At 34.7% G+C, this 13,468-nt stretch overlaps 3 protein-coding genes across 3 annotated transcripts in view; all 3 read left to right on the top strand.

The window, feature by feature from the left end:
* Positions 1-6,281, top strand: part of LOC111700761 (46 kDa FK506-binding nuclear protein-like) — a 6,981-nt gene extending 700 nt beyond the window's left edge. Inside the window, exons 2-10 of the mRNA XM_023471797.1 lie at positions 449-521; positions 901-1,020; positions 1,550-1,654; positions 2,290-2,391; positions 2,734-2,841; positions 4,433-4,906; positions 5,068-5,187; positions 5,677-5,761; positions 6,138-6,281. Coding sequence (XP_023327565.1) covers positions 449-521; positions 901-1,020; positions 1,550-1,654; positions 2,290-2,391; positions 2,734-2,841; positions 4,433-4,906; positions 5,068-5,187; positions 5,677-5,761; positions 6,138-6,205 — 1,255 coding nt within the window. The 3' untranslated portion in view covers positions 6,206-6,281. The remainder of the gene's footprint in view (positions 1-448; positions 522-900; positions 1,021-1,549; positions 1,655-2,289; positions 2,392-2,733; positions 2,842-4,432; positions 4,907-5,067; positions 5,188-5,676; positions 5,762-6,137) is intronic.
* Positions 6,249-13,468, top strand: LOC111700763 (uncharacterized). Its single transcript, XM_023471799.1, has 5 exons — positions 6,249-6,328; positions 10,767-10,832; positions 11,012-11,070; positions 11,593-11,710; positions 12,284-13,468. The coding sequence occupies exons 1-5, from the start codon at positions 6,286-6,288 to the stop codon at positions 12,388-12,390; spliced, it is 393 nt and encodes a 130-aa protein (XP_023327567.1). The 5' UTR covers positions 6,249-6,285; the 3' UTR covers positions 12,391-13,468.
* LOC111700762 (DNA (cytosine-5)-methyltransferase 1) lies at positions 6,340-10,819 on the top strand. Its single transcript, XM_023471798.1, has 8 exons — positions 6,340-6,697; positions 7,048-7,176; positions 7,333-7,390; positions 7,992-8,099; positions 8,944-9,004; positions 9,681-9,767; positions 10,034-10,196; positions 10,378-10,819. The coding sequence occupies exons 1-8, from the start codon at positions 6,366-6,368 to the stop codon at positions 10,724-10,726; spliced, it is 1,287 nt and encodes a 428-aa protein (XP_023327566.1). The 5' UTR covers positions 6,340-6,365; the 3' UTR covers positions 10,727-10,819.

The raw sequence follows: 13,468 nt of genomic DNA, 5'->3' as shown, positions 1-13,468 counted from the left end.
AAAATCCGCGAATTATTTTTGTTTTGTTTTACGATGTACACAAAGAGAACATGTTCACAATTAATTTAGGAGATGGGCGCGAAGCGCCCTCTACGGCTAGAAAGAAGGGCGCGAAGCGCCTTGAATTTCTAGTAGTTATAAAGTTATCCATAATTTTCATAAAAAGGGGTTTTAAGTGCGCTGACGTGCGTTATATAATGTCCCCCCCCCCCTCCTACACAAATGCTGTCGACTCGTACGTCCCGAAGGGGTCCTTTTGCAATGTTACTTTTAGAGTGAAATCTAGATCCAAATGGTTGTAGAAAAAATTAGTAATAGAAATATACTCAAGAAGTCACATATCATAGTTAAGTCTTTTAAATATGAATTTTCTCCGTAGCTGTACCTTGTGAATATTATTGGGTTTTTGAAATATATATATTTTTAAATGTACAATTTTTATTTTCAGGTATGATACTGTTGTTAAAGAATCCTTCCGGGTCTGCAAAGCTTGCATCGAGCCTGCATCTGCTGGGGATAAGGTTAGTAGCATTTTATTCTCATAACGTGCACAGTATTTATATTTAAGCAAAGATGGTACATATTTTGTGAAATTAAACCATCCCTCTGACAGAGGGTAGATTTTCGATGCTTGGAAAATAAAACTTTAAAACGAAAATTTATTGTGTGATGAATCTACTAGGAATAAATAATTATTTTTATTTTTTTTATTTAAAAAAAGTTTGTATCATGTAAATACATTTTCCAAAATTCAAGGAGAAATAGTTTTTAAAACTTTGAATGCATGCTAAATATTATTTTACTTTTCCCTAAAAGAAGCTTAAGTAAAATCATCAAATCGTTTATCTCTACGAGAATATTATATTGTTCACTGAATTATTTAATTATTTTTTATTTTAGGTAACATCCTTGATGGCAGAGTATGATGGAGAGGAGTACATCATTGCAAATTTGAACAAGAAGCACCTCAACGAGCAGTTGGACCTTGCCTTCAGTATCGGAGAAAAGATGGCGTTTAAGGTTGGTTTTGTCATGGGTGCTAATTTTCAATTCCCGGGGAATGATTTTTGGCAAGGAAAAAATCTTAAACTTGGAGACGATATCGGCCAGCTTGGAGGCTGAGCAGTGAGCACTCTACACGTAAGCTGTTTCCTTACAATGATAAAAAATAGATGCTGCTTGATTTTTTTTTTGGGGGGGGGGGTGTTATAAACTTTCAAGTCGATAATTTAGCCCATTTTATCTAGATGCGTTTTCTTAAATATTAACAACAATGATCCTCACTCCCAGGTCATGAACTTTACTTCATTTTTAAGCATATGCAAAATATTTTTTTTTTAAATGTAATTTTTATGGTTTTTAATAATCGCTCATTGGTTAGCTGTTAAGATTTGTGATTTAGATCAAAACCGTGATTTTCAGCAGGTTTTGGTAGGTATTTTGTCCCTTGGATTCGCATATGTTTCTGGATCCAGGAATCCAAAATGTTGGTGATCCTAAGCACTGCTTATTGGATCAAGAATGGTTTCTGAAGCATTGACTTTTGTAGGTTGATGGACCTGGAACTGTTCATCTGACCGGAAACATATTGGAGGATGATGATGATTTCATGGATCCGGAGATGATGATGGGAGAGGAGGAGGAGAGCGAGGAGGTTATTATAAATTAATTATCAGTAATCAATATGAGAAAAATTAAGGCCGGGGGGGGGGCTGGAATATATCTCCTTTTTATCTTATGACAATGGAGTAATTGTTGAGGGTATAAAGGTCCAGTTAGAGCAGGTATGGGACGGTGCTTCCTGTGCCTGCCGGCGGTCTGGGGGGTTCATAACGGGGCCTCTTGTTCAGATTTCATTTCAAATTAGTTCAAATGATACACTTGCATATTTAAGACTCCGAAACTTGGGTATTTTAAACTAAAACATCGATATGACCAATTTTACTGGAGACCAATAAGCAAATTTTAAATAGTTTTGTAGTTACAAACCGATTTTTAGAGACTCATATGACAGATTTATTGAAGTAAACAATATAGTAATGTGTGAACTTAACTGTTTTTATGATTTTCATTCCTCATTGTGTAAACTAGTAGAAAGTGTCCTAGCCTAAATAATCAAACTGAAAATATTCCCTTGGTTCTTACGATTTGTCTTAACAAAATTTGAGCTAAATCGGTCAAGGGGTTCATGAGATAGGATTGTAGATACAAACAGACTAACAGAGATTGCGAAATAAGAAATAAGATAAATACAATTGTTGAAACTAATAATTTGATCTCTATTTACAGGAGGATGTTGAGGAAGCTATTGGTAACGCACTGAAGAGGAAGAAAGGAGATGTCAATGATCAAGTCAAGAAGATGAAGCTGGCTTTGATGAACGGAAAGACGGTGAAACATTAAATACATAAAAAAGGATTTAGTAACTTTGTTTTTCCTTTTATTACTCATTGCACCTTATTTAACGGAAAACTTGCATTTCATTACTACTTCAATATTACATACTCACGAAGAAAATCATTTAGTCAACTTCCATCCTTGTTAACTTTTTCGGAAATACAATTTGGGGTGGGGGGTATATCTACATTAAAAAATGGCCTAATTTTCATGAAGCTCTGAAAATTATTTTCCCTTATACTGATGATCTGAACATTAAATCAGACATTCAGTTAATGGAAGATCTAAAGACTTCTTAAGTATTTTCTTCATTATAATCTTGTTGTGTTTGATCAGGGTGCAGAGGAAGATAGTTCTGATGATGACGATGATGACTCAGATGATTCTGATGAAATGGATACAACCGCTGGAGATCTGGATTCAACAACTAATTTTGCAGAGGAGGTTTGTTTTCTAACATAATATGAATAACAAGCTGAAGACCCCGGCATTGCCCGTGGAACAAAAAAATTAAGAGAAAAAAAATTCTAATTTTTTAGCCTTCAATACCCCCCGACCTCCCATGAGTGTCCATAAAAAATTTCAGCCCAATCGGTCCACCCGTTAGGCCGGCTATACGCAACATATATATATAAATGTCTTGTTTTATTATATAGATATATCATATCTGTTCGGTTCCATAGTAGTAAACCTACCATGTAAGAATTCCCATTATTACATGGTTCAGAAGAAACATTTTCCAATACTGTTCACTTCCTATCGTTAAAGAATGCTTATGGGTATTACCCTGGGGGTGTCGAATTTTCATTTAATTTCTCTGCATATTTGTAATAGATACGTCAAGAGCTTCTTCTAAAATGAAAAGTTTATCATGTTTTTCACAATTTCAATCACTGCTTTTTTACTTTATAACTGGATACTGAACAAAAAGATCTTTTCCAAAATTCCACATTTAGTTGTAATATTTGGACAAAATAGACAGAATTAAGAGGTGATGGGGGTCAATTTGCCCCCCATCCTACAGCTGAAGCTGGGTTTGAAGTACCTCAGCAGTCACCATATCTCGCATAGCTCTGAGTTGACGTGGTACCACAATCAAAAACATTGAATTTTAGTTTATGGAAATATTAGTGTCACAAAATTTGTGTGGGGTCTTAGCACTCCATAGCAACTAAAACAAACCAATAAATCTCGATTCAAAAATAAAAGTGAAGGACAAAGATCTTCATCATTTATTTTCTTGAACGGGTTCTTGCTGGCTAACCTGCTTTTCTCTCCTCGTTTTGGAAGATTTAGCAGCTAATATCCAGCAAAAGATTCAGGGTGGCCAAAATGTACGGATTGTACGGATTGATTTTTTTTTAACCCTAAAATTGTACGGATTGTACGGATTTAAAAAAAAAAAAATTGTACGGATTGTTTTTCGAAAATTGTACGGATTGTACGGATTTCGTCTGAAAATGTACGGATTTTTGTACGGATGGGTTCAAAAAAGTTTTGGCCACCCTGATTAGATTTCACGCTTTTGTTCAGTAGATTAAGACAAACCACGAAAATTCTCTTCCTTCTCTCTTTCTAAAAAGCTCAGGGAACATTCGACATGATAAATCATAATATAGCATTTTAAATTAGTAAACAGACAAACTAACTAAGGAAACAATCACACCACATGCATTATTTACATATAATAAACCAATTTTTACTTATTAAAGGGTTTATAACATTTTACCATTGTAACATTAGAAAAATAAAAAAATGAAATATGATTTCTTGGTTATTTGCTAATGGAACCCCACAAATATGATATAATATCTCAGGCCTGCGGCCTTCGTTATAGAATACATCAAGGCAGAACAAAAACCTTCAGCATACAAAAATGTTTTCCATATTCCTGAAATAACAAAAATATGACCGAATAAAAACCTTAATTTGAATTATTAAAAGTCAGTGACCTTGTTTAGATGTGTGGGCTTTTCATTGTTAATTCATTGCAATTAAAATATTCCAAGTTTTTTTAAATCTCTGTTCTTAATAGGAGGATAGCGATGATGATGATGATGATAGTGAAGATGGAGAAGATGATGATGACGACAGTGACGAAGAACCACCTGCACCTAAGAAGTCTCCTCTGAAAGAAGTAAAGCCAACTAACGGTCAACCTAAAATCAACGGAGCCGGAGACAAAACTCCTAAATCCAAGCAGGCCGAAGCCAATGTTAAAACCCCGAAGGCTGAGCCTAAGACACCTAAATCTGAAAACAAGACGCCTAAAGCAGCCAAACCAGAAATTAAGACCCCCAAGCCTGAAAGCAAGACCCCAAAACAAGAAGCTAAGACTCCAAAAGACACCAAGACGCCGAACAAGAACGATGCCCTAAAAACCCCTGCTAAGACGCCTAAGGCAGGTGGAGACAAGAGCGTGATTGATACGCCCAAAAGCGCAAGGAAGACAGTAAAAGGTGGAATTCATATCGAAGATTTGAAGGAAGGAACAGGACCAGAGTGTAAGGTAAACCAATAGTTAAAATGTGCAGTTTTTTTATTTAATGAATTGCTTAAAACTAAATGACTATTATCTATGCAAGGTTCGGTCTTTAAATTACTTCAGCTTTGATTTTATAACTAATAACTGTCTGATTTAAGCGTTAAATATATTAAAATTAATTCTAGCCTGGACAAAATGTTGGAATGTACTATGTTGGACGCTTAGCTACCAACAAGAAACAGTTTGATGCGTGTCAGTCTGGTAAACCCTTCAAGTTCAGGCTGGGCAAGGGAGAAGTTATTAAGGTGAGAACGCTTTACCACCCCCCCCCCCCCTCTCTATCACGGAAATTTTATCACTTTCCATCCCAGCTTACCGTTTCACTTTTTCTAGGGTCAAATGGAAAAATCTCATTTTTAAGTAGAATAATGAACACATTTGTATGTTAAATTTTCAGAGTTCGAATTTAATGAATTTGAGCCGCGTCTCAAATCCGTCAAAAACCGGTTTCAATTGAGCACCGTCTTAAATCTTGAAACATTTAAAACAATTTTTAGTGGAACCAACCATATTTGAGCCGTGGCTCAAATTCTTTTAAATTCGGCTTCTGGCGTGTTTGGCGTTATTTATGGTTTATGAAAAATTGTCCAATACAGTACTCAACTCAATATTACCTTCCTGGTATAATCCTTAAATCTGGGGAATATGGTACTTAATGTTATTTACCCAAGGGGACAAATTCAATATTAATTAACGGTCAGCTTGTTACATTAGATAACCTGTCTTCTATATAGGGCTGGGATGTTGGGCTAGCTGGTATGAAAGTTGGAGGAAAGAGGAAGTTAACTATTCCTCCCAATATGGCATACGGAGCTGCAGGTTACACATAATTGACAAGAAACTTCCTGAAATTTGTGTTTTTAACGTTCAGCTAAAATTAACCTGAAAGTACTTTAATTAAACAAATAGGGATAAAAGATATGGAGGGAGACTATTAATGGAACTGAAAATATTAAACCATTTTTTCTAATATATTTTCTTTCCACACCTCGATGGGGAAAAATGTTTTAGTCTGTGCAAACATTTTCAACACACAAGGGAATTATTTTTGAGTGTGGCAAAAAATAACAAAAACTACCCCCGAATATTTCTCGCTAAGCGTATCTTTCTTATACCTGTTATATGTACCCGAGTCCATGAGGGGAAGATTTTTAATGAAAATTTAAACCTAAGATGATAATAATAATTTGTTCAGGTGCTCCCCCAGATATCCCTCCCAATTCCACACTGGTCTTCGATGTTGAGTGCAAGTACGTGAACTAGGAGTTCTACTGAACCTGGACCAGCATTTTTACCAAGTCAACATTTTTTCATCTCTTAGAAGTGTATTTTTTTCAGAGAAAATGTCTCGGAATTTCTGGAATTTTCTGAAATCCTCTCTAAAAGGTTTTTAGGAGTTGCAGATATTTATAATTTTGTTAATATGGAAAGATCTCGTCGAAGAAAGATTGTTCAAACCCCCCTCACGTGTAAATTCTGTCTTCGCGGATTTAGATTCATTAGCTGTCGGGAATTTCATGAGGAAGAGTGTACTATTCGCCTACCCTCATTTTCCAATGTTGTTTACTTACCAACTAGAAAAGTTGAAAGAACCTTAAGAGACCAAGGCTCGTCATCGGAGGATGAGGAGGAGGATAAGAAGACGGAACGGGAGCTTCGTCGTGAGGTCAAGGATACCGACTCCGAACTAAGCGACGCGGAGGATCCCGCGGAAACGGACTTGTTAAGAGATCCCTCAAATCAAATTTGTAAAAGGTTGGTGATAACTCTAAATAAGCATTGAAAAAATTCCGTATTTAAATTTGATTGTTGAATTTTCGAGTAGGGATTGTATTATTGGGTTTATTCCAACATTCTTTTTTGGGGGGGGGGAACCGGAACTTAATTAATTTCCTGTAATTCTCTACGTTTTCCTTTTTTGAAGAGAATATATGAAGCATATTTTCCAAGGTGGAAACTGAAGTTTCTTATGAAATGTTCAAAGTGATGCGTTTCTATTCACCAAAAGTTGAAAACTCGCTTGTGAAGAAAGTTTCTGAACCTTGTGAATGTTGAATCATGCTTTAAAATGTTTGAGCATATGTTAAAAATTCGAATTTTCTTAGTTGTGGAAAGACTATGGCCGACGTGACTTCAATAAATTTACATGATGCTGCACTTCAAGAAGAAGAGTATTTGTCATCCCTAGAACCCAGGCCGGAAGAGGACGTTTCCATAAATCTTAAAAATTTCAGGCACGTTAAGATTTTCAAAGATTGTTCAAGACCATAAGCTTTTTGGACTCGCAAACAGGTGGGGGGGGGGGGGTGTAAATTTAAACCTTATGTGTTACGGGTTATCACAAATTTTGAATTTTAAAATCAATGAAAATTTTACCGACTGTTCCTCAGATTTTATTGTGAAGAACTTCACCTAGTTAATATTATAGAATCAGGCTTAATTGAAAAGGTAATTTTTAATTTTTTTCGCTATAAATAATTCTTTTTTATTAATATTAATGGTACAAATTTTTTTAATGAAAAAATTTTATTTTTCCTTCAATGATTACAATTATGACTTCAGTTTTAAATTTTTCACGCGCTTCGCTAAAAACTTCCTACAACATTTGGACACAAATATAGTTTTAATGTTAGGGGGTATGTTACACAATCAGGGTCGTAACTGGGTGTTTCTGTAGTGGTTGGGGCATACCGAGTGTAACATGTTTACGTGGAGATGCAGTGGAGCGTCATTTTCACGAATCTTTTACACTTTACATTGTTTTATTATTATACTTTTTGTTAAGCTTTACCTTGCTTAAATAAGAATAAAAATATTATTATTAGAGTTAATTATGAGAACTGGTAATTTTAACTGAAACATGAATCAATTTTTTATATATTAAATATTCATAAAACATCCTTTCTGACCAAATAATAATTTTGTTTTACCGTTTACAAAATTGATATGTTGATCCGACAGTGGATTGCGGGGGGCAACCGCCACCCCCTCAGTTACGGCTCTGTCTAAATTCATAAGAAATATGTTTTAACAAACATTGTCCTGTTAGAACAAAGTTGTTTTGGGGGATGGATTGGTTGAGTGGTTAGACGGACCACCTACTCTGATACAATTATCACCCATCAATGGCTGGACTATAACTCCGTTGAAGCCAAAGGTTAGTTCTATTACTTATAATGCTATTTTAATTCGCCCTCCATTTGTAAAGTGGCATTTCCGATTCACAATATTGCCCTTTAAACTTGTGTCTGATCAAGGATGTGGTATTATATTTTATCCGGAAAATTAGGAATTCTGGAATTAGTAGAAACCAAGGATTATGGAATAGAAGGGAGATACAAATGACGCGGCCCGTCCTACCATATGATTATACATGCTTTGCAAACGGTACTCCATTTGAGTAAGAAATGTTTGTCTGGTGTACAAATACCGCATATACATAACCTATTCTGAATATTTCTTATTAAAATGAAGTACCGTCTGCAGAGCAAAAACTGAGAAGAATACCTGCCCTGCCCCACTAGGTCGGCGCAGCTGACGCCCCCTGCTTTCTCTGTCCCGGGCCGGTAGCGTACAATTCGTCATAACCCCCCGGTGGACAGGTCTCCAGGGGCCTAGACAACAACTTCTATTCCATACTCCTTGCATGAAACCCATGAAACTCTAAAATTGGAAGACGACTTTTTAGCAATATTTTGTGGATGTGATGTTATCAAAGTAATAGTTTGAAAGTTTGCGTATTTGGTTAAATGAGTCATTTCCGTTGGTCATTGCACAATTGCTTGGTTTTATAGTCTTCTTAACTATTTAAAATCATAATTTAAAGTTGAACGGTCGTCTTCCTATTCCACAGTTTTATAGGTCATACTGCAGTGTGCCAAAATTTAAATCAAAAGTTTCTTTCAGTAGCTCACATAGATAAATTGAATTTTTACATTCATTGTTTGAGTTTCCTCACCTTAAACATTTAATCAGTTTGTTACTAACGTTGCACTTTTTAGGATTGTTTTTTCTACGCGGTGACTTCGGAAAACGATTCCTCACCTAATTACATCCTTACGGGTTAATATTCATACTAAAACTGTGTAAGCATTACTAGTCGACTCTTTTGCAGGCAGAGGGGGAAGGAGTACTTTTAAATTAGGGATATTTGACCCATTAGTGACGAGAAGGTCAATTTTGACCGGGTGAGGTTTTTTCTTCAAACTAAATGTTGTCTTGTCTTTCCTTAGGATTCCCTGTTTTCAAAACATATTTTATATTTGACGTAACTTCGAAATTGGTTTTTTTTATTTTCAATTTTAAAAAACCCAAAAAAAACTAAGATTTGGAATTCGGAAAAAAAGAACACCCTGTAATTTAGTTGTGAATCTATAAAATTGTCAATTTTTGCTAGAAAAAAATTAAAGATATTTTTGGAATCTTCTATTAAAGATCTAAATAACTAAAACATGAAAAGTAAAGTTTTAAAGATAATTAAATAATTATGAATTACCAAAGTTTTTTTGATTTTCATGTTTTACAGGTCACTCTGTACAAAAAAAAATTAAAAAATTTATTTGAATATCGTTTCTTCTAAAACGACTTCACTAATAGTTAATGGTCTCGTCACTAATGGGTTAACGGTTAACGGTTGAACTATTTACAGAGAATTGTTTGATGTTAAGTTCATAATTGAAAAGAATGTTTTTAATCCTAACAGGGTTTGTTAACTTTGTATGAATATTTTAACCAATAGAACCGTCAGATGAGTATCTTCCTATAATTGAAACAAGCGAGCTCAAAAAGGAATTATACAAATACATTCTACAATATTCTGGTTCAGGTAAATATTTAGATTGTTATCTAAGTCTTTATTAGGGTTTTGTTTTCCTGTATTTTATTATTAATTGCGCCGTGGGCCCCCGCCCCTCCTTCCGAAATATGGCAACCACCCGTGAATATATATCTTAACCTAACCTGACTTTAATAAATACAATCACGGGAGTTTGCTGGCTTTTTTGCATGAAGGGCGGGGCTCCAGATTAACTAGAAGATGACTGGTCTAATTTTCCATTATACGGTGTTCATTCACTATTATTTATATATTAGAGTATGATGATGATTGGAACACGTTCCTGGATTGGTTAGTGGGAAAGAACGCTTTGTTAGACTATGATTTTCTACGGAAGAATTCGGATTTCATTATAGTTCAAACTCGTGATGAACCGGAACTCAGATCTTTGAGAATATTCAAGGAAATCGAGGGATTAAGGCAAGTATTTTCTGAGAAAATGTCCTGACCCTACTGTCAAAGCATTTTTTAATATATACTTACTTTATTTGATGGACAGTAGAAGTCTTAAATTTGGTTAGAAAACGGACAAGGCCCCCCCCCCCCATTTTATTATGTCATTTCTCTAAATAATGCTTATTCTTTATTCTCTATTTTTTAGAAATGGAAAACGAAACAGAAAAGCTCTCGTCCAATCTTTCTCTCCAGATTACCATGATCCTATCCCCTCCACCTCTTCCTCCAGTTCACCATTAAGAAGCCCCCGCGGGTTTCTTAGAGTGTGGGGACGTCGTGGAATGCCGCGTCTTCAAGTAACTTCTGATGAATTAATTCGTGGTGCCGCAGCTGAAGTGAGAACTCCAAGAGGGAAATCTTCAGCACGCCGGGGAAGGAGGTCACGTGGATGGGCACCTGCACCTCCTGCTATATCTACAGTCAAAACTGACCCTTGTCAAGATAGTGTTTTAGACTCGGACTCGGACATTGAGATTCTTTTTGAACAAACTTGATTTTTTTAAATTGTAAATATCTGCAACTCGCGTGTGATAGGTGGTAAACCAGAAAATGAAATAAAACCGGTTCTTCAATCTACTGATAAAATTCATCCAGAAACAGGTACTACAAGAATAAATTGTTAAGGCTCAGTTTTCGTAAGATCATCGGCGTAGAACATTTTTTTCGCACTAACTGTTCTAAATCATAGATTTTACTTCTCATTACAAATGTTCCTTACATTCGGGGGGAGTTCTTTTGAATATTTATCCCACTCAAAGTTATATTTTACTTAATTCCAGGTTCAGACAACCCTGGTATCCGGGTCAAACAGCTGATACAAGAACCTTCAATTCTTAAGGAAACTAAAGATTTTTTTAATAAAATTTTGTTAAATTTAGTTTAGTTTGTTGTTGTTACCTATGTAAAAGATTTGGAACGGGCATCTGTAAAGGGACTGTTCACGTAATTTCAAGTGACTCTCCACTTATAGAATGACATGTCTGAATCACAATGGTACTCTGTAAAGCTTTGTCAATTCATAGTTATAAATTTCTTATTTTTTAGATGTTTTGTTTGTAAATTCTTCGAATAGTTAATGCTTTATTCCGACGGGCTAGTGAGGGGAGGAAGGCCAGCCACAACAATTTCTAGTTCGATTCACAATCTCCTCATTTTCTCGTCCAAGCCACCTCTAAATCCTCGTCCTTCCAATAATATTTCTTCCAAGATAAAACCTTTTTTTTAAGAATCGGGCCACGTTAGGGCATAAATGAAATATTGATTTTTTGTAAATCGAAAAAAAAATAGTTTCAATTGGATTTAAGTTTTCTAGAAATTTTATTTTGAGCATTATTTACAAAGAAATCTTTTTGTTGATTAGAAGGTGTATCCTCATATACCGCTAATACGGTTTCGTAAGCATCAAACATTAACTTCTTTACCCGTCAATGCTGCCTTGTTAGAGAATTCTCAACAAATGGATAAAAGAAATAATCATGGTAAGACTTTAAGACGTACATTGCGTTTCCCTGAAGTGAATTTACCTTTAGTCACTGCTTAGGATCCATTCAATTTTGATGTGGATCCGGATCCTGGATTCGCAATGGAAAAAAATGGATCCGGGTTTAGAGGTTAAAAAAAGGTTTTTTATCAGTTTTTGTGGATCTGCATATTTTTGCGGATCCGGTTCTAGGAAGCCAAATTCTTGCAGATGCAACGGATCCGGATCCAGGTCCTAAGCACTGCCTGTAATTAATTTCTATGCTTGACGCTCCTTAATTACATAATGGGGGGGGGGGCAGCTACCTTCTTCTTTGGAGCATGTGACGTTGTGACTATTGACCACCCTGTTTTGGGACTTATTTAGAGGGGTTTTGGGTAGTTAGTATAGTCCATAAAGAAGAGGAAATTTAAAAGATAGTAAACTAATTAAAGAAAGTCATCTCAGGACTGACAAGATCTACGCACTATTTAAGAGACGCTAATGTATTACAAGGATATTTAAATATACACTGCGGCAGTATGATTATAAATAGATAGAGCTCGTGTAGTTTTAACAAGCTTATTTCCAGGTGCTCTTGAATGGAACGAACTGCCAGCCAAATACCGACGCCGAGAAATCGATCAATTAGAATGTGACGTCATCAATAATGGCGGAGCTGATCGACCATGGCAGTAGTTCGTTTGTTAGAAACGTTTAGTCAAATTAGAATTTTAATTTTTATCGACATTAGCTATTTTCTTAAACCTTAAATTTTGTGTCAAAGGCTCAGATGTCGGAAATTTGACCTGCTTGATCTCGATATCCATTAATAGTTAGTACTTCTAGATATGATGCTGTGTTAGACATTTAGTTTTTAAGATTTGGAAGTTCAGAAAATTTAGATCTGTTTTTACCTTTTGTTAGTTGACAAATTTAACTTATTTTTGCTGCCCATACTGCCATTTGGAAATAACATTATTATTATTTTGTAGATACTGTTCGACAAATGTATTTACAGTTTGCTCAGTTATTTTTGTCAAAAAAAATGTATATGTGAATTTTAGACCTTATGCCGCCTTTCATTTTGTTGAGTTAAATTTTTTATTTTTATTTATTTATTTATTTTTTTATTTGTTTATTTATTTATTTGTTTTTAGAGCTTTTAATCTGTTCCATTTAGATACATGATATAAATGCTTATTCGGATTCATCTTTGAAAAAATAGTTTTATTGTTTCTTGGTTTGTTTCCTTTTTTGTTTCGTCTTCCTCAATCAGCCTTGTACATTTAAGTCTTTTCGGACCCTATTACATTGTTAACATATTGAATATTGATTACTGAAATCATGTCAAATTTTCGCCTTTTAAGCTGAAAGCTTTTAACGAAATTTTAAAAAAAATGAAAATTTTACGTTTTACATCATTTTCTTGGACATCTTTTTGTTTAATTCAGATTTGAAATCTTAAAATGGAGAGATTTAACCAAGTTAAGGCGAAATAACAAACCAGAAAAATTTATCTTCATAAAGTTTTTGGTAGGTTTTGTGATCTACCTGATTCAATTTTAAAACATTTATGTATCATAATATTTTCAAAAGCGAAATTTTGTGCACGAAACGGAACAATATTTTGTTTATGGTCGTTATTTTATTGCTAAAAAACCATTTCAATATTTTCTTTAATTGTTGTTTATATTCTTTCATTCCGCTTAACTGCAATATTTAGTAAATACGTATTTTACCAATTCTGTTCTTAATCTACATTTTTATTTATTTT

Source organism: Eurytemora carolleeae, unplaced genomic scaffold, assembly GCF_000591075.1.
Source record: "Eurytemora carolleeae unplaced genomic scaffold, Eaff_2.0 scaffold243, whole genome shotgun sequence".
Lineage (NCBI taxonomy): Eukaryota > Metazoa > Arthropoda > Copepoda > Calanoida > Temoridae > Eurytemora > Eurytemora carolleeae.
This window is presented reverse-complemented; position numbering and strand designations above follow the sequence as displayed.